The following is a 20,454-nucleotide window of genomic DNA, read 5'->3' on the forward strand; positions in this document are numbered from 1 at the left end:
CTCTCACCCATGTCATCCATGATGGTGGCCTGGGCAGCCTGTCCATACAGATCCACCACTGCATACACACTGGTCGGAACATTCCAGGCTGCGGGGCCCTGAGCCACTCCGTTCACAAAGAAGTGCAAACTCCCATCTTCCTTTCGGACAACTCCCACTGTATCTCCAGCCTGTAGACATGGACACAATGAGCCACATGCCGCATGTTTAAAAAATCCTCTAGTACACCTGATCTTAGTTGATAACAGTCATTAACACAAATTACCCTGGAACATTAAAATGTGAAATTAAAGGGATACTTTACTCTGTTATCATTTTCTCAACCTCAACCATTTTCTCAACCTGTTTCAAAACCCATATGACTTTCTTATATCAAATGTAAAAAGAAGAATTTTTGAAGAACTTTTTTCTATATCATGATTGTTGACCACATAATCTGTAAAGCTCCAAAAAAGAAATAAATAAATCAATAAAAGCATTTACATCCAACTTGTGTGATATATTCGAAGTCTCTCATTCTCTGGAATCTTATTCACATCTGCCTAAAAAAATAAATTTATAAAATGCGCTGTTCCAGATTTAATGTCATTGACGCCAAACATCATTGGTTCTCATGTGTGTTTTAACAAAATCTGGATTAAGGCTGTCAAATAAAACATGTTAAAATTTCAATATTCATCTGATTAAATATAAAAATTCACATTCGAATGCCAAATATGAGCATTAAAATGTTTGGATGTGTGCAAATCACTGATGATGACTTACATTCTTGGGCTAAAACAGGCAAAGTGCAACGAATAAAACAGAACGTGGATGTCACGAGACACGCTGCAAAGGGTTGAATTTCCTTTTAAAATGATACAGTGTCGAAAAAATGTATCTGAATGTTACTGCATGAGACGCTGAAAAAAAGAGACATGATGCAAGGCTCAAAAATATGGTCACATTCAGAATGAACGGCCCCGAGAGGTGGAGGTCTTTGACAGTTGTCTTGACTATGCCTTAAAATGTCTTTTAGATTCCCCTCTTACCTGAAATAATATCTTTAAAATTCTAATATAATATTTGAATAGAACATAATTTGAATTTTGTAACATTTTAGCAAAAAATTCGAATTTTGTTTCTCAACCCTGTTGACAGTTCAAAAATGTTTCATGGAGAATGACATTTGAGAGCTGTCATGGAGGTAAAGATTTTCAGTGAATAACAACTTAACTAATAAGAATAACTTTTGTTCCTCACACTAAGCTATCATATAGCTTCAGAAGACATGGAATATAGCATATATGTTGTATGGACTACTTTTATAATGCTTTATGTTTTTCTTTTTTTTTTTCGCTTGACAGACATTGTCGCTACTAACTACATCAAGATAAATAGCATATGCGCATATATAACTGATTCCTTTATGAAGTGAGCTGGGTACAGAGAATCGTCGCTAACAATTGATAGTAGCTGAAAATTAATTTGTTTAAAAGGTAAACTGGGCTTGAAACTCACTTTGAGGCGGTCCAAGTTGTGCCCATATTCATCAAGAATCGTAGTTCCATTGTGCATAACGCCATTTCCTGTCATCATCCAGGTTCCTGTGGAGATAACAGTGCCTTAGATTAGCCTTAGATCTATAAACACTCATGCATTACACATTTGATGCTACATGTGACACAGCCTTGAATCAAGCACTGCAAACTGTGGCAGAGTGCAGATCTTACCCGAGCGAAGGTTGGTCATGGTTGAAGGTAGCTGAAGGTAGGCAGGGTTGTGAGTTGTGACACCAATTTCTATAGAGCCTGCCCATTTGTCCACCATCTTGTCGATGCGCACTTGGAAAACCTCATTGGAGTGCAACGGACGGTTGCTAAGCACAACGCCATGGTTAAAGTCATCCGTTGCACTTTGTAAAAGAACAAAGAATGAGGAAAACAATTCAATAATCTACCTTGGTTCTCACACAGAAATTTTTATTTGACAGCAAATGTAAACAGTGAAGCTTGCACTGTTTCCTAACTCTATAGAACTCTAACTCTAATAATCCTATGCTTGTTTTTCATAAAGTAAAAAGCAATTGCTATTTCTGATTCTGCTATTATGCTAATCACTAGTGACAAGTGAAAAAAGCTCTGCTATGTAAATCAGAATTTTTGTTCTTCCTTTTGTCAATTTCTTGATTTGTATGTTTGTGGAGTAGCACTTGGTAGCCCCACACACTGTAAAATGAGAAGCAGGTGTTTGGACCAATGAGAATTGGTCCAAACACCTGCTTCTCATTACTGCACATTAAGCATCAAATATCTTCTGATTGGCTGTATCGTGTCATGTTACAAAGCAGTTGCACATATTGTCTGGACAAAGAAATTGCTTGTTGTAGAAAACAACACAATTTCTGGATTTAAATGTAATGTATTCAATGTAATTTCTGAATTTAATGAACTCATTGATGTGGGGGGCCTGGGTAGCTCAGCAAGTAAAGACACCGACTACCACACCTGGATTCGCAAGTTTGAATTCAGGGCGTGCTGAGTGACTCCAGTCAGGCTTCCTAAGCAACCAATTGGCCGGTTGCAACAGTGGGTAGAGTCACATTTGGTTAAACTCCTCATGGTCGCTATATTGTGGTTCTCGATCTCGGTGGGGCATGTGGTGTGTTGTGCGTGGATGCTGTGGAGAATAGCATGAGCCTCCACACGCACTAGGTCTCCGTGGTAATGCGCTCAACAAGCCACGTGCTAAGATGCGTGGATTGACTGTCTCAGAGGCAACTGAGATTCGTCCTCTACCACCCGGCTTGAGGCGAGTCACTATGCCACCATGAGGACTTAGAGCACATTGGGAATTAGGCATGCCAAATTGGGATGAAAAAAAAAAGGAAAAAACAATTAATAAAAAAATGAACTCACTGAGGCCGTAAAGCAGTCCTGCCATCGCTGATGATTGCAGCTTTCTGCCCACAGTTTGAATGGAAGAGCAAACGGTCCAGGATATCTGGCTCGGGAGTCATTGAGAGAGCAGGCCGAGGGCGGCCCACATCAGGCGAAAGTGCCCTCATGATGGCATTATTGCGCCGTAAACGGTCACTGTGATTATGGTTGTGGACGATGGTGACCTTCACTGCCATGCCATAGAGATCCACCACTCCATACACTACACCCGGTGTCTGGTTGGCTGCAACACCTATGAAATATCATCCATAATCATTTCACAATGTACAGGCAAATGCCACAGGCAAGCGTATTTTAACAAATCTGCAAAGACAGACCAGATCAGACAATACAGCAAAGTTCTCACCTTGATCAATTCCATTAATATAGAAGTGTAGAGCTCCACTGGCTTTCCTCATCAGCCCAATATGATCTCCTTCCTGTTAGCCAATAGCAAGTGACATTTGATAATGATGACAACAACATGGAGAGCAATGCAGACATGCTGTATATAAATAAATAAAGGGCATCACCTTGAGTATTAGATGGCATGAGAAAATGGTTAAGACTCACAGATCCAGTGGCCAACTTACCTGGAGTTCATCCAGGCTGAATTCACAGTATTCTCGACGGGTCCCCTTCCCATTGGTTAAAATCCCACAGCCGCTCATCATGATTGTGCCTTAAAGACAAGTTTGTTTCAGAGAGCTGTTGGAGAGATCAGCCACCTCCACACTAATATAAGTGTGTATTTTACCTTCTATGTGCATAGTAAATTCAATGTAGTGTAGTTCAATATTTTATTACTGATGCACATATATGACAGAAACCTGAAAAATAAAGAGTGCACCTGAGCGTAAATTGGTCATTGTTGCAGGGTAGTCAAGATTATTTGGGTTGTGGGTTGTCACTCCAATTTCAATGGAACCAGACCATTTATCAACCAGTTTGTCAATGCGAATCTGAAAATGACAAAAGCAACAATGTTACTGTATGCAGTAATAAAGATCAATGAAATATCATAATTCTATAACACATTCACAAAGAAAAGGCTCACACCTCAAACATTTCATTATGCCTGAGTGGGCGGTTGGTCATGACAACTCCGTTATTAAACTCATCCAGCGGTCTTCTCCTCTCTCCTGTCTTATTGTTGTTGCTTAGTTTGATCAGCGTGCCACACTTCTCGTGGAACAGCAGTGCGTCGTTGGTCATCATGCTGCCTGGGGTCACTCCAAGGCCCGTTGCCCCACCAGAGTTCCCGGCTGGGCTGGTATTGCTGCTACTGCCTCCACCTGCAGCTCCAATTCCACTGTCACTTCCTGTTCCTCTTCCTCCACCACTACTTCCTGTACAGCCCCTCGAGGAGTCCAAGCTCCCACCTCCCACCCCCAAGTCCTCTCCACCTTCATCCTCAGACCGATACAGAGAGACAATGGCATTGTTGAACACATCAAATAACTGATGCTCAGTCAAAACTGCAAGGCAAACAGGAAGAGCAAAAGATACAGTGAAAATTTATGAAGCATCACAATGCAACACATTAGTACTGATTGAGGCTAATTTTAATGTCACATTACCACTATCAGGCTCAAAGTTGTTTGGAAATTTGTCTGGCCGATTGTGCGTCCTTGAAACCTCAGGCACTAATGGAAAAAGAAGACAGTGAACATAAGTTGGGATGGCAATTTTTCTTACAAATGCACATCAAGGCCTCTCTATCTTTTACCCTGCCCATGTAAAAGTAGGGATGTGCATGTGTAATTGACTAATCATTCTAATTTTGGTTCCCATTCACTTGCATTGAGCCAAATGCAGGTAAATTTTCTATTTGGCTGGTTAATTTTGCAGTGTCATACACCACTTTGGTGGGCGCTTTTATTCTCTGATTGTGTCAGCTTGTAAAACAATGCAACATATTCCAATTTTGTCATCAAGGGGTTTCTGCAGGTCTGCAGTCAGTAATGTTGCAGGTCCTCATATAGATCTCTAATTAGCTAATCCAGCTGCTCATAGAAAGTCTCATTCAGCAGTAGGGATACCGCACTCATGTACTTGTACGTGTGGAGCCGGTGTTGTGCTTAGCTCACACTTGCGTTTGCTGCAGATTACTGCTAGCAGAGCACTAATTTACTTCATACAGGCTATTATGGGACAATAAACACATTATACAGCAAGCAGTGTTCTGCACACACATTTCCTGTTGAGGCCACCTGTGCCCTTGAATTGGGCAAGCCTGGGCCGACAGAAGGGAGGCTGGAACTGATACTAACTTGACGTCTTTGTGTTGTTGCCCCAAAGTGTCCTTCAATGAATAATCCTATGCTTGTTTTTCATAAAGTAAAAAGCAATTGCTATTTCTGATTCTGCTATTATGCTAATCACATATTTCTGATATGCTGTCGTCTGTACGTTTCTATAATGTTCTCTGTAAGGTTTCCTTATGTTCTGCAGGTTGTGTCTCATGGCTATAAAAGTCTGTGCTTGCAACCACTAAGTTGTCTTTGACATAGACCCGGCTGTGCTGTATGCATCTCCGTAAAAACAATTAAGCTCTCATGCATCATTTGTCTTGCCTTTGTCTCTGGCCATCCTACAACACAGACTACATATTTATTTAATTAAATAGCAGCCATTTTCAGTTTAATATTTACTTTGAATCATGAAGCAACCGGCTTTTCTGGAGGTGAAAAATGTGGTAATTAGAAAAAAGTACCACAGAAATAAATTACAACTGTATAGTTGTAGTTGCAATACAACTACTTCTAACAATAGTAATAATAATAATAATAATAATAAATCAATAGTAATTGTATAATATTAAAGCAATATTTCACACCTATGATGCTCTGTTATGCAGCAATTTTAAAAACAAAATACTATTTTGGATTGTGCAGGATTGTGTTAAAAGTACAAAACAATAATACAATATTATGTTGAAAATGAATTGTTCTATTTTCATTTGATTAAAAGTTGTAATAATATTAATTTATTTAGACACAATTTCGATGCTAAAATTGAAATAAACTTTTGATATGAATTTCAGAAAAAAATTAACAGTTATCAGTATCGGCGAGTACTAAAAAGTATATATTATTTTATATATTTCATAATTTTAAAGTGATCACAATACTTCAGAAGATTCAGAATGCATGTTTCTTTGTGTAAGTGCAGATTATTTTTGTGATTTTTTAATCAAAATGTTGTTTATGCATAATGCTCTTTTTTTACACACACATATATATATATATATATAAAAACTGGTTCAAAGGTTGTTGAAGTAAGCTTATTTTGAAACCGCTATAAGTGGGACATTTGTGAAAACCCCAATAGGGCATACATTTCATGTGTGTGTGAAACCCTTGATTTACTAACTTTAATTCTACATTTCAAGTAATCGATTACACTTTTTTTTTTTTTTTTATAAATGCACATGTCTAATAAAATTTATATGATTTTAATTCACATTTTAATCGATTTTATGAATTAAGTTTCCTTAAGATCATGTCGCTAGACTAATTTTGTGATCCTTGTGTTTTGACTTACGAGAGCATGAAGACATGTATCTAAATGTTTATTTGCCAAAAAAGTAACCACCCCTTTGCCATTTCAAAGGAACTACAAGATAGATATTGAATATCTTCAAAAAGCTATATCAGCACTTTAGCTATATCACACAGACCTATAATATGTGCTAGTTTTACCTTCCACTGATCCATTCATCAGAGCTGTTGTAGCACCAGCTACAGACAACACTAAATCTCCAGCACTATCATCGTGGTTACGATCTGCCATAATGGACACTGCTGGCGTAGACACAATCTCATCCCCCACCTCCTCTTCTTCATCCCCTTCCATTTCAGGTGGAGGTTCACAGCTCACCACAGTCACTTGGGTACACTTCCCATAGAGGTCAACCACGGCCCACAATCGGGACGGAAGTCCACTGGCTGCCATGCCGCAGTCCTGCCCGTTTACCCACAGATGCAGCTCCCCTATCCCATTCCGCTGGATGCCCACACGGTCCCCTTCCCCCAACTGGTCCAGGTCACGACCGTACTCCTCCAGGACTGAACGGCCATCCTTCAACACGGAGCAGCCAGACACGATCCACGAGCCCCCCTTCAGACCTGTGGCACTGCTGGGAAATTCCAAACCGGCTGGGTCCAGCGCAGTCACACCAATCTCTATAGAACCACTCCACGAGTTCACCTGGAAACAACGGAACCAAAATGGGAGTAAGAAAAGGCATGTCTTACAGGTTGTTAGCTCTAACTGATGAAGTATCAGTATCATGGTATTTTCATTGTTTTCTCCCTGTATAGAATATCAAAAAATGTCTCAAATGTCAGAACCCTGGTGCAGTGGTTAATGAATGTGCTTGTGATACACTATATAGTCAAAGGCTTGCAAATCCTTCGCTGGGCTTTTTACAGGGCATTTCCGAGTGAAAATTATTGCATGCAATTGTGGAAAATTATTTGGGCTCACTGATGCGAGTGACAGCTGATCTAACACCTGAACTCATGAACTTACATGGTAGCCGACCATTAGAATAAAACCTCACTAATGCTTCTAACCTCATATGCAAAGTACTTTTAAAAGTGGTGTGTTAGTTATTTTGCATTAAGCAGGGCGCCAGAGTAAAAAAAAATGACTTCGGAGTAGGGCTGCACGATTTGGACAAAAAGTCATATTGCGATTATTTTGGAAAATATTGCGATTGCGATTTGAACTGCGATTATGATGGTAATGTTTTCCACATGTTCAACTGCAAAAAGTCTACTGGGATTTTCACACTTGAGCCCTCTTAAAAAGAACCAAACTGAGACCTTTTTTCAGTTCAACCACAAACAAATAAATATATAAACAGTGAAACAAAGTCTTCTTCATATCCAAATGTTACCATCCACCGTGTACCAGTTTTGTCCATTTTGTGACAGGATCTCAGCCCAGTAATCATCATCATTAGTTTTTAAAACATAGTTAACTTAAATATTAGGGATGCTCCAATCAGGATTTTAACATCCGATACTGATCTCCAATTTTCTTTTCATCTCATCAATCAATGCTGATCATTTCACTTTTTATCAGCAGCTGTCAAAACTGGTTATATGTAAGTTTTCTGCTCAATGTCACTGTTAACTACATTTCCCTGTTGGTAAAACCATAGTTGTTGCCTAGTTTTTGCTGTCAAAAATAATGTTGGTTGATTGAATAATTCAGTATACACAAAATATAAATTTTACTCTTTATTCTAAGCCTTAAAAACTAGTAGGCTTATACAAACTATTATTTACTGTATATAAGATAGTCCTAAAGAATGAGGCTTAATGTCAATCGGAAGTTGAACTGATAACCCATTGGTGTAATTCAATTTAAAGTGAAAATGTTGGTTAGTTTGTCACCATTTCATTTAATTATTTTTATTCATTATTTTATTATATTTAATTATATTATAGTAACTCAATATTTGATTTATTATATGTATGTTCTTTCCTTTTCATTTTGTTGGATGTTTGTAATATTAGTTCCGCTTTCACTTGTTTCCGCGGGAGTGTAATAAGGGCGACAAGCTGGAGAAAGAAGAAATGTTTCTGGAGTCTACAGGTGTTACTTTTAATGCCCAGCAATCATTTAATAAAGATGTTTTATTTAATTATACCCCATCTTACATTCTGCGTTATTATTATGATACCTGTGCCTTGCGGAGACTGAGATGCTGCTATCTAGGGTGACCAAATGTCCTGTTTTTGACGTCCAGCAAACTGAACCCAACTCAGAGCATTTCTGTTACTCTAAGCATGAGAGGGAGTTGTGGAGCACAGAACCGCTATGAAAACACTGTAACAATGTTCTAACTTAATATAGACTGGACTGAGCAGCGCAAATAAACTGATGGGAGCAGACAATTTATTTCATTAAATCACAGCTCTTTGCCATTTAATTTGCACAACGTCATATCTCGGTTTCGATTTTATTTCGATTAATTGTGCAGCCCTGACATGATGTTTACATGATGTTTACACTGCAAAATTATTGAAATCATAATGAAATGCTGCCCTGCTGAAAAGGCCAGCTAAAACCAGCATAAGCTGGTTGGTTGGTTTTAGCTGGTTGCCCAACCTGGTCATACAGTAGCTGGTCAGGCTGGTTTTAAAAGGGGTTTGACATTTTTTTTTTTTAGCTGGTGAGGCTGGTCTTAGCTCATCAGGCTGGTCATGCTGATCTTAGCTGGTCAGAGTGGTCTTAGCTGGTAAACCTGGGTTAAGCTTGGAGGCTAGCTGGTCTCCCAGTCTGACCAGCTAAAAAGTGTTCAAACCCCCTCTGAAACCAGCTAACTGACCAGCTTTGGCTGACAAATCTCAGTTGCCTCCGCATCTGAGACAGTCAATCCGTGTATCTTATCACATGGCTTGTTCAGCATGTTAACACGGAGACATAGCGTGGGTGGAGGCTTCACGCTATTCTCCACGGTATCAACACACAACTCACCATGTGCCCCAACGAGAGCGAGAACCACATTATAGCGACCACAAGGAGGTTACCCCATGTGACTCTTCTCACCCTAGCAACCAAGCCAATTTGTTTGCTAGGGAGACCTGACTAGAGACACTCAGCACGTCCTGGATTCGAACTTGCGACTCCAGGGGTGGAAGTGAATGTCTTTAATCGCTGTCTTTAACCCCTGCAGTGACATTTTTAATTTTCCTTGTTAATCCCTGTGCCAACCCTCATCCAAAGAGAAAGAAAAAGAAAGATAAATAGATAGACAGACAAACAGACAGAAAGAAAGAAAAACAGACATGCAGAATAAAACTACTTTTATAAGGTTCCTAAAATGGAGTTATTGATTTTATACATATATTTCAAAATTACGGTTCATTGAGTAAAAATTTGTAAAGAGGGTGAAGGGTTTTTCCTGGCTGCACATTTCTGCTGACTAGCGCGGTTTAGTCACACTTTAAGGTTTGGCATGCAGCTTCAACATATGGATAGACTAAATTTCATACTCCTCTCTCTCGCTGTCGCTCTTGTGCGAGTGATTGATTATTGCAAATGCCAATGATGGATAAAATAATAATTTGCGGCCCCACTGCGGTACAACCGTGGACCCCCTTGGGGTCACGGACACCTTGAGGAAGACCCTTGATTTAGATTGTTGTCCAGGAACAAGATGGAAAGCAGAAGAAAAGGAAGTCAGCTAATAACCCATTAATAGATGGTTTAATAAACCATATATAGTTGAGAAGTTTGCATTCCCCTTTGGTCTAATCAATGTTCATGTAACCTTGGCTGGCTGGCAGACAATGACAGGCAGACAAAGACGATGATGATGTAAAGAACCCAAGTGCATTTAAATACATAAATGTGAAATCCAAAAACCATGAACGTAAACATAAACATGAACTAAACTAGACTTGACTTGACTTGGCATGACATAACTTGACTCGACTTGACAACCAAACAATGTTACATAAACACAACACCTGACAAAGGACCATGGCAAACATGAGGGTACAAATACATGGGCAAGTGTAACAAGACAACCAATAAACAGACAGAACTATAAACAAGATAACAAGACTAATAAACTTAAACCAATTACAAACTACAACTGATAACAAGTTAACAAGACAATAAACCAATGAAAACAAGACACACGAGCATGGAGGGAAACAGGATATCACATGACTAGGAACACATGAGGAAACAGGAAATCACATGACATGAAACACGTGAGTGGTATTAAGATGTGCATTTAGAGGCATCATCACCATTAACATCTGCAATGTGCGTCTCTTTTGACCAACTGTGTTCGGATTATCGAGAACAGCTTCTCTGAATTCATGTCTGCCTACATCAATCCTTACATTAGTGTGTTTCAGCATGATTAGTGTTTTATTTTATTATAATAAAGAGCAAAGTATGATATCAAAATGAAAGTGCAAAAAAAGCGCCACATTGTTTCTGCTAACTTAAATTTTTATTTTAAGCACAAACATGACATTTAGAGCAAACTTGTCAGTTATTTTTGTCAAGTACCTACATCAGAGCCTCGGAGATGTGTGTGGTTCTCATCTGTGACATTTTATGTATGTATGTGCATTTTCAAATTTTCCATTTGGATGTTTAGTTCCTTTTAATGCCGCACATAACCGGAATAGTATAAAAATATTGTTTTAGCGTGGTGGCTGATTGACAGGTAAAACAAAAAAATATAATTTAAGCCTATCCACTGTCATGTATATGCCATTATAATGGATTCTATGCCTCTGAATGTTATAGACTCTAACGGGTAAAAATAGAAATTTTACAACACAGCCAGTCAAAATGATGGATAAAGATTTTTTCTAGCGCAACCTCTGATACACTGTAATGTTTGTTACTGGCAAATGAAAGTATAAAGTGTCAACAATATATTTTTAGTTATTAGATGCTCATAAAGGTGATCAGTCAGGAGTGGACTGATGTTGTTTGGTGCAGATTGTAAGGTTTACTTAAAAAATAACTCGGGTTTATCAGAAAAGGTGTACTTTGTCATGTATCAATGATCTTTAGTTTCTGAATTCTGTAGTCATTCTTAAAATGTTACATGTAAAAGTCTTTAAAAAACTGACCTCTGATTGAGCCCCTAAACTTTTGACTATGTCCCTAAACAAAAATGTTACAGACCTGCTTTATCACTATTAATCATGCCATCTGCAGTCTCCTAAGCGCGATCATGATTTGAAGCTCAATTACACTTCCTCGCAAGTCGTATGGATTAACTTTATGTCCTTTTTGGAGCTTGTAAGTGTTGGGCCCCACTGACTTGCATTGTATTGATATATTCACATCATATCTCCATCAAAATATCAAGTCATCTGGGTTTGAGAAGGCATAAGATAATTATTATTTTTGGGTGAACTATTCCTTTAAGTTGTATTAAACACAAAGCATTCCTTTAAACAGATCACTATCTCAAACTGTTCTGTGAAATTCAGGCCAGAATGTTGTCTATAGATTTTGCATCATCACTGCATTCCTTAAATGTCTTTCTGTGAATTGAATGTAGGCTGTCAGTGGAACGGGGCCATGTGTATCTGGGTTAAGCAGGCTAAGGAGAGGGACAGGTGGCATAGAATGTGATAAAGTCATTTCTCTAATCTGGTTACATAAGTGACCGGTAATCTGTCAAGAAACTGAAAAGGTAAACACAGGAAACAGGAATGAAGAAATAATAGGAATCTAAAACATGGTCCTAATAAAACAAAAATGTATTATTCAACATCATGTGAATAATCATGCACAAAGAGTATACACTAATCAGACACAACATTAAAAACCACTAGGGTTGTCAATAGAGCAGAGAAACTAAATCTGAATTTTTACCTTAAATATTTAAAAAATTTGAATTTCATTTTCAAATAATGTGCATAAAACAAATAAATAAAAGGTTTCAGTCGGTCCATATTCTCGCCACTGACCACATGATATTGATGAAACGCCTAATGTTATCAGAAGAGCTGCAGCCCAGAATAAACCCCACATGATCTGTATGGTATAAGAGATATCTTAACTTTACTTAATCGGTTAGCCAGAATTTTTTACAAAATTTTTACATCTAGCTGGATCAGGGAAATTGGATGGTAACTCTTACACTTGCTTGGATCTTTGTCCTTTTTAAGAATTAGACTGATCCGGGCTTGTGTCATGGTTGGCGGAAGCTTTCCATTCTTTAATGATTCCATATAAACTTCTAACAAAAGTGGAGCCAGTTCCGTAACATAAGATCGAAAAAATTCAGCAGCAAAACCATTCGGCCCTGGAGCCTTGCCTGTAGGACCTTAATTACCATGTCAAGTTCCTTCAAATTTATCTCGGAATCAGTCGTCAATTTAGGGAGTTTTAATGGTTCCACAAAGTGTCTAATATCTTCATCAGTAGATGAAGACGTTTAACTATAAAGATCAAGATAGAACACTTTAAAGTAGAGATGCACCGATCGACCGGCCAGGGACCGGAATTAGCCGATTTTCCGCATGCTCGGCCGGACCGGTAACCGGCCGGTCAGCCTTACGTCTTTCCGATTCCAAGCCGGTCCGTTTTGTTGCCAGCGCAGGCAATAACATCACAGCCGCATGTAAACATGTCATTGGCGTGGAAGATCTTCACTGTGAGAGAAGAATACATAAAGTTCGAAATGTGTAATAATTGTAAGGCTAAAGTAAACCGTGGGGGAACCACCACAATAACTTTAGGATCAACAAACCTAATTAGACATTTAAAACACCATCACCCAGCTGAAAATGCCCATTTTAAAAAATAAGCTAAAAAGGGAAAGCGGCTAAAGCTAGCCAGGGCTCAGAGCCAGTCACAAGTCAGCAGCCTCTCCTATCTTTCCTTGGTATGAGCAGCGAAAAGACCAAAGCAATTACGAGGAAAATTATGGAATTCATGGCCCTGGATGACCAGCTGTTCTCCATAGTTGAGGACAGAGGGTTCAGAAATCTGATACATTTCCTCGATACGGAGTATGAGGTACTTTCCGACGTTGCGTTGCCCGAGTTGTTTAATCTCGTGTCATGTCACACACGCAGCATTGTCGATATGGCTTCGGGATATGAAATTAAATTCTTCCATCCAGCTGTTGTTAAATGTACATGTATATTTCGTTTTTTTCACCGGAGCACCAGCTGATTCTTCTCCTCCCCTCTACCAGTGATGCTTGATTTAACATCCCGCGTCTACTACCTTCGCAGATATCAACAGCGCAAATGGGTTGTAGGTTGCCAGATTGAGGTCATAAATGATTTGTAATGTGTTTGATGTGTCGATTGTGTGAGTAGGATGCGTTTCATTCATAATCTGGCAACTGGACCACCTTGGAATAATATATTGATGTGATTATTCATATAAGATGGTTTGGGTCATACAAATTACGGGAGTTTTTTTGGGAGAAATAACAAAACGGGAGAATCCTGGGAAAAACAGGAGTGTTGACAGATATGGTTACAAGCCGTTCCCGAAGCAGTGCTCAGTTTTACAACTGATATTTGTACATCTAACGTAAGTTGAGCGTATTGGACACTTCAGTTTTTCAGATCTTTGGAATTGTTTTGTTAGACGAGTAATAAAGAGAAAAAGGTATGGACCTTTTGGATTTTATAAAAATAGTGGAAAATGACATCTGTTATATAAAGCAACTCATCTGCAGTTAATTGTTATTTCTACCTCTTTCTAGTCACAGAGCACTTTATTTTGAGAGTTGTTTAAGTGAGAGAAGATCCTGTAACTTAGTGCAGTTTGGAGGAAATTGTAATGTTTAATAATTTATTTTATTATGAAAATAAAATGTTGCATTGGAGAAAGGTAGATTTTGTTTGTATATGCGGTCAGTTATAGTTCTTAGAAAGAAAATCGGAATCGGAAAAAATTGGTATCGGCAGGTCACACTTACAAAAAAATTGGAAATCGGAATCGGCCAAGAAAATTGCAACCGGTGCATCTCTACTTTAAAGCCATTATTAATATCAATGGCAGAGGAAAAAATTTCCCCACCAGCAGATTTCACTGAGGGAATGGTAGAAAAAACTCTATCTGCTTTATATATCTATCCAAAAGCTTCCCTGCTTTGACCCATGAGTCCAAGTATGACTGTCTTGCCTTGAATAACCAAAACTCAACTTTCAGCAACATAATAGTATTATATCTGTATCTCAATTGGGTCAATTCTCTGAGGCCATCAGACGACATTCGGCGCTTTAGCTCAGCCTCGGCACGTTTATTATTCCCTTCTAACTCCACGAGTTCTTTTGCTTTGTATTTTTTTATGAATGAGGCATACTGTATGATCCGACCCGTAAGAACCACCTTAAGTGTGTCCCAAGCCACATCCACAGAAGATACTGAGGACCAGTTGGTCTCCATAAAGACATTGATTCAGTCTTTATCATTTGTTGGAAATCAGGATTTTGCAAAAGGGATACATTAAAGCGCCAGCTGTATGATTTATTTTTCGCCATATGTGGCAAAACCTCTAAACTCACCAGAGCATGATCTGAGCCTAAGATGTTTCCAACTGAATAAAACAACAGATGAAATGAGGGACTTAGACATAAAAATAAAAATACAAATAAATCTTATGGACTGATGAAAAGAATGTATAGTCCCTACCAGATGGGTTCAAAAGTCACCAAATATCTGCAAGACCAAGATTTTAACACCCTGTGAAGAGTCAATGTTGCTCTAGGGGGCTTACACACTTTTGCTTCACAATGATCAAGGACTGAGTCCATCAATAGATTAAAGTCTCCTCTCAATATTATGTCATGAGGGTTTCCAGCAACTTGCAACATCCCTTCAAGATCTATAAAAGAAGCACCGATCATCAGCATTAGGTGAGTAAATATTAGCCAAATATATGTAAGCAATTACAAATTTTCATGCATCACTTCAGTTTTGTAAGGCACTTGCCAAATATAAAGACTTGCAAAAATGGTGTATTGCACACCATTATGGATTAAGATACACGATAAAACATGTCTGATCAAGAGGGGACAAAAGATCTACATCTAATTTGTTTGCAGTCAGACTTAACCTTGTTCTGAAATTGTGAGGACATTTTATTTATAAACACTCGGTTCAAGACTGTCTCATTGTGCAAGAAGAATGCAAAACCATCCTTTTCTGGTGGTCAAAGCCATTGTCAAGGTTAATAATGAGTGAGGACGAGATGATATCTCTGACCTAACTCAAAGTGATTGATTCTTGGGCCCTTGAATAATCTGGAAATATAATCAAACAACTCCTGGCTTTATCAGATTTACTATTAAAATCACAGCTTCTTTAAGACATCCATGCACTACAAAGAGCCAAATGTGGAAGAGAGATTTCCTGCTGTACAGCCATATGCAATCTTAGTAGTAGAGTGCAAGGTCACTCATAATGAAAAATCCATACCCAGCACAGGCTAGCTACATGAACTAAAAAGCTGCTCAGCCTCCTAATGAAATACCTTAAGTGGGATGAAGGTAGGATATCCCAAGTTAGAGGGGAAAGGTAAAACTTACATGGGAGCCGCTGACAGTCTCAAATATGTGAACCGATACACTCCAGATCTCAGACAGTAACTCCGGAAACATAATAGTAACAACACATAAGTTACCACATGTTGGAGTGGTGGTGGTGTAGTGGGCTAAAGCACATAACTGTTAATCAGAAGGTTGCTGGTTCAATCACCACAGCCACCACCATTGTGTCCTTGAGCAAGGCAATTAACTCCAGGTTGCCCCAGGGGATTGTCCCTGTAATAATTGCACTGTAAGTCACTTTGGATAAAAGTGTCTGCCAAATGCATAAATGTAAATGTAAACATAAGTGAAGAAAACACATGCTTGCGGTCTACAACCATTTTTGTGTAATTTCATTCTTATGTGCTGTCACTTGTAAGGTGATATTACAGACCTGTATCTGCTGTTTTCAACATGTTACCTATAGGGTTAACATGAACATATTAGTAGAGCTGGGCAATATGCAAGAAATATTTTCAAGATATTTGTATAAAAACAATTGTGATATCTGATTACATCGTCAACCCCCCCCCCCCACCCCCACTGCCGAGCCTACTATGTATACGTACTACCTACCTGACTCACATAATGAGTAATACAAATAGGATTAAAAAATATAAAACATTTAATGAAATAAAAACACTTTTGAATAAAAGTTTTTCATAAAGACTGATGTTCCGACACTCTCATTATTTTCACCTTTATGACCTTTTAGGAATGAAACATGAACAGAGTTTTATGGCATTAAAAAAAATTTCAGTGGCCATTCAATGAAAATCATCTTGTGTTTGGCGCTTCATAAGTGCTTAATATACTTTCATCTGACATGTGCATATGTGTTTGATGTGCATGTCGTAAGTGCTATCTCCACATAAGTGCTCGCAGGTTCAGCATGCTTTTCGATATTTCCTTATGCATTATTTAATTTATTTACATTTATTTATGCATTATGGGAAGATCTTGAGTTTCTTGAGGAAAGTTTACACTGATATTGCTCAACAACATAGACTGATGTAAGGCTGGCACCAGGATGTAGTAAAAGCAAAAGAACTCTGTGAGAACCAACATCATAAAACTCTTACACAGATGAGCACCTCCACCTGAGACAAATCTCACATCTGACCTCTATCTCACCTCAGGCCCATTTAGGCCTGTTCTCGTAAAACTCACTCACGCTCGCTCGCTCGCTCTCGCTATCTCTCAACCCCTCACTTTAAAGACATAAAGTTATGACTTATCCTGTTCATTAATTTAAAGGGTTTTTCTGATCATACGTGTCTGGTATCATTCAAAAAGTCTCAGTGCAGCTGGTATAATAGTATCTTTCCCATGTTGATAAAACTAATGGTAAAAAAGTTATAATGTCTTTGCAAAGGTCTGTCCCTCTCCTTGCCTGTATGTTAATGAGGTATGACCCCAGGACTTCCAAAATTCCCTTTGTTTATGGCTTGGGTATTTAATGAAGTGTGACAGATTGTTCATGGAGTTTGTAGCCAGATCTCCCATGCTTTGCCATTGCACGTAGTTTTTCATTACCGGAAATCTGTAGTCGGATTATCCTACACAATTGATGTGTGTAGTTTTAATATAGGAGGTCTGTAGCCAGATCTCCCATTGCCTTACTATTGCATATAGTTTTTCCATTGTCAGGTATATTTCTTTGACTTGTCTTTTATTTTTAGGAATGTTTGTTTGATTATATGTGAATTTGGCTTTGGTTGATTTTGTAAATTATGTAAACACCCTGGATATAGCTGGGTAGGAGAAAGCCATTTAAAGAAACTCAGTTAATCATTTATATCATTACTGGAGCTTTAATATAGGAGGAAGCTATTTAAAGAATTTAAGTTATAATTTCATTAGAACAGAACTATACTGGAGCTTTAATATAGGAGAAACCACCCTGGATATAGCCATGTCGGAGAAAGCCATTTAAAGACTCTGTTTGAATTACTGATCAAAAGGACAATGAATAGAAGAGGATTTAGAGTAATCAATAACTTAAAAATGTTATATTAAAAGAATAATCAGAAAGTAATTAGAGCTTTAATCTAAATTAGAGATCAACTTAAATTGGAGTCAGATTAATATAAAATTGGAGTCAGATAAAATGAATACAGAATCAATTTGTAAAGTGTAAATTAACAATAATTGCTTTACTTCATCGCTCAGAAAGAGTCCTTCAAAGGGTAATCTATTGAAGTTCCACTCCGAACCGGTAGGTGTTGTTTATGCCTTTTTTACACTGAAATGTGACAATGTGAAAATTAGCATTATGGTAAGTAACATTTAAAGCCCCAGCCCTACAGAGTAGTATGTGGTGAGCATCTACATCCAGCACAAATGAACATGACAGAATATTTCAAGACATTAAAAAGATAAAGAGAATTCTAGAAGAAGACCGATATCTCGGTTTTACTGATTAATCGGTGCCGATAGTTGCTTTTTGAAACTATCAGTTATCTGCAAAAATCTCCATCGGTCCGATAGTTGCTGATTTTGTATTTTTTTAATTCCTCATTAATAAGCCTCATCTTGTGAAATATATTTATACTTAAACAGTATATACTGATACAAAACTAGTCATCTGTTGAATATATAGGCAATAAAAAGCTTCATTTGGTAATTACTAACATATAGAGCATTGTAACAGAGCCATGTCCCCAGTGTTTTTCGAGCTTGTTTATAGTTAAAAGTCCAGCGTTTTGCACCATATTTTCATTTTAAAAACTGATTTTAATATTTTATACATTTGTAGCCTCAATTTCTGTGCCCAACATAGTAAGGAAAGACTTATAAATGTTTAATCATTCTATAAAAAAAAAAAAAAAATTGATTTAAACACTATCGGCCGATTAATGGGTTATCAGACTTTTCCACCACCTTGTATATCGGTACCTGCAAAATCCACTATCGGTCGACCTCTAGAAATGTCCTCAGTTGCCACAAAATCGTAATTGAGTAGGGAGGTAACTTCAAAGCTGAAATATGACCAGCTTATTGCGCAACAAACTTTGTGAGTGATTATCACAAAACCTGTTGAGAAAATGTCCTAATCAGAGGTCGACCGATAGTGAAATTTGCAGATACGATAACTTAGATCATGGAAAAAGGCCTTCGCTTGTAGAACACTTGATTATCTAATCAAAATAATACAAATGTAGTGAAGATAAAAATGTGGATCAATTAATATGTAAACCCAATATTTCGGTCTACCTTAAGTCCTTATGTTATTTGGCTCAAAAACCAAAAGAAAACAAAGGAAATTATATTTTTAAGGCCAATTTAAATTTTTAAATTGTGACATTATTTGTATGGCATGCTATGCACATTTTAAAATATGTTTTTGAGTCCTAAAAGTAATGGCACAATGTAAACATATTAATAGCGTTAAAAGGCTTTGTGTTTTTTGTATTGATTGGTGGTTAAATATGGCTAGCACATCATTGACAGGTTTCGAGAGAACCACCCGTGTGTTCATGTTTACATGGGAAGGTAGAGCATATATCGCAGTATTTCGCAAAAATAAGCTGTGTATGCCAGACCGTTTGGACCAAAACGGGATTCGACTCTTTAAACCACAATGACAGTCCAGCAATAGTCAAGAAGCACAGTCTACAAACATCAACAGCACTGACAAACCATGACAGGTCCCACTGCAAACCAGCAGCACACAGACATCCTGAAACATCCATACACCCACACATGACCTATGAATAAGATCTGACAGACCCCGCGCACCCAAATGATGAACCACTGCTGCCGATCTGACACAGACTCTCACCCACCCACCCACCTACCTCTCTATCTCTATCTCTATCTCTAGATCTCTCTCTCTCTATCTCTCTGTCTATCTCTGTCTATCTACGGGGACTGGTGGGACATGATTGTTTACCTTCTTGTCAATGCGGACAGTAAAAACTTCGCTGTCCCTCAGCGGTTCCCGACTGAGGACCAGGCCGTGATTGAATTCCTGTACCGGCTGATTTCGTTGAGCGGTTCGGTTAGAGTTTGATAAACCGATCAGTTTTCCGCTGCGCGGATGCAGCTCAGCCGCCATCTTCGCACGGGCGGCGCGGTGCACGACACCAAGCGTCGTTTTGCGACAGTTGAGAGATGCTTGTAGGCAATTCGTGATCAAAGCTAAACTCATTGCTTTCAACAACAGTATTGATAACTGAGTGTACTGTACACTAAACTTAAATTACATAATTAACATTTAGATCATTTTAGATCATAAACAGATTAATTAATACGTCTATATAAATTAAATTCGACTAGAGCAAAATAGCAAGTTCTGATAAATACACGATAAATGATCAGAAGGTCAGTGATATCTAAATAAGTGCAGCAATTGAATGCTCAATGCCATATTTAACAACACAAATTAAATTACTAATGAATTAAACTGCGAAGCAAATCTGTGTTTCGATTACTTTAACAACACTGTCATTAACTGATTTTGGGAACTGGTCAATGCC

General features: G+C 38.2%; 1 protein-coding gene across 1 annotated transcript in view; it reads right to left on the minus strand.

The window, feature by feature from the left end:
* Nucleotides 1–20,046, minus strand: part of LOC127626796 (neuralized-like protein 4) — a 41,310-nt gene extending 21,264 nt beyond the window's left edge. Inside the window, 11 exon segments of the mRNA XM_052102845.1 lie at nucleotides 8–170; nucleotides 1,501–1,586; nucleotides 1,713–1,894; nucleotides 2,898–3,171; nucleotides 3,286–3,358; nucleotides 3,512–3,600; nucleotides 3,769–3,880; nucleotides 3,978–4,396; nucleotides 4,499–4,564; nucleotides 6,623–7,130; nucleotides 19,869–20,046. Of these exon segments, the coding sequence (XP_051958805.1) occupies nucleotides 8–170; nucleotides 1,501–1,586; nucleotides 1,713–1,894; nucleotides 2,898–3,171; nucleotides 3,286–3,358; nucleotides 3,512–3,600; nucleotides 3,769–3,880; nucleotides 3,978–4,396; nucleotides 4,499–4,564; nucleotides 6,623–7,130; nucleotides 19,869–20,033 (2,137 nt within the window). The 5' untranslated portion in view covers nucleotides 20,034–20,046.
* Between the last annotated feature and the right edge of the window lie 408 nt (nucleotides 20,047–20,454).

This window comes from Xyrauchen texanus, chromosome 33, assembly GCF_025860055.1.
Source record: "Xyrauchen texanus isolate HMW12.3.18 chromosome 33, RBS_HiC_50CHRs, whole genome shotgun sequence".
Taxonomy (NCBI): Eukaryota; Metazoa; Chordata; class Actinopteri; order Cypriniformes; family Catostomidae; genus Xyrauchen; species Xyrauchen texanus.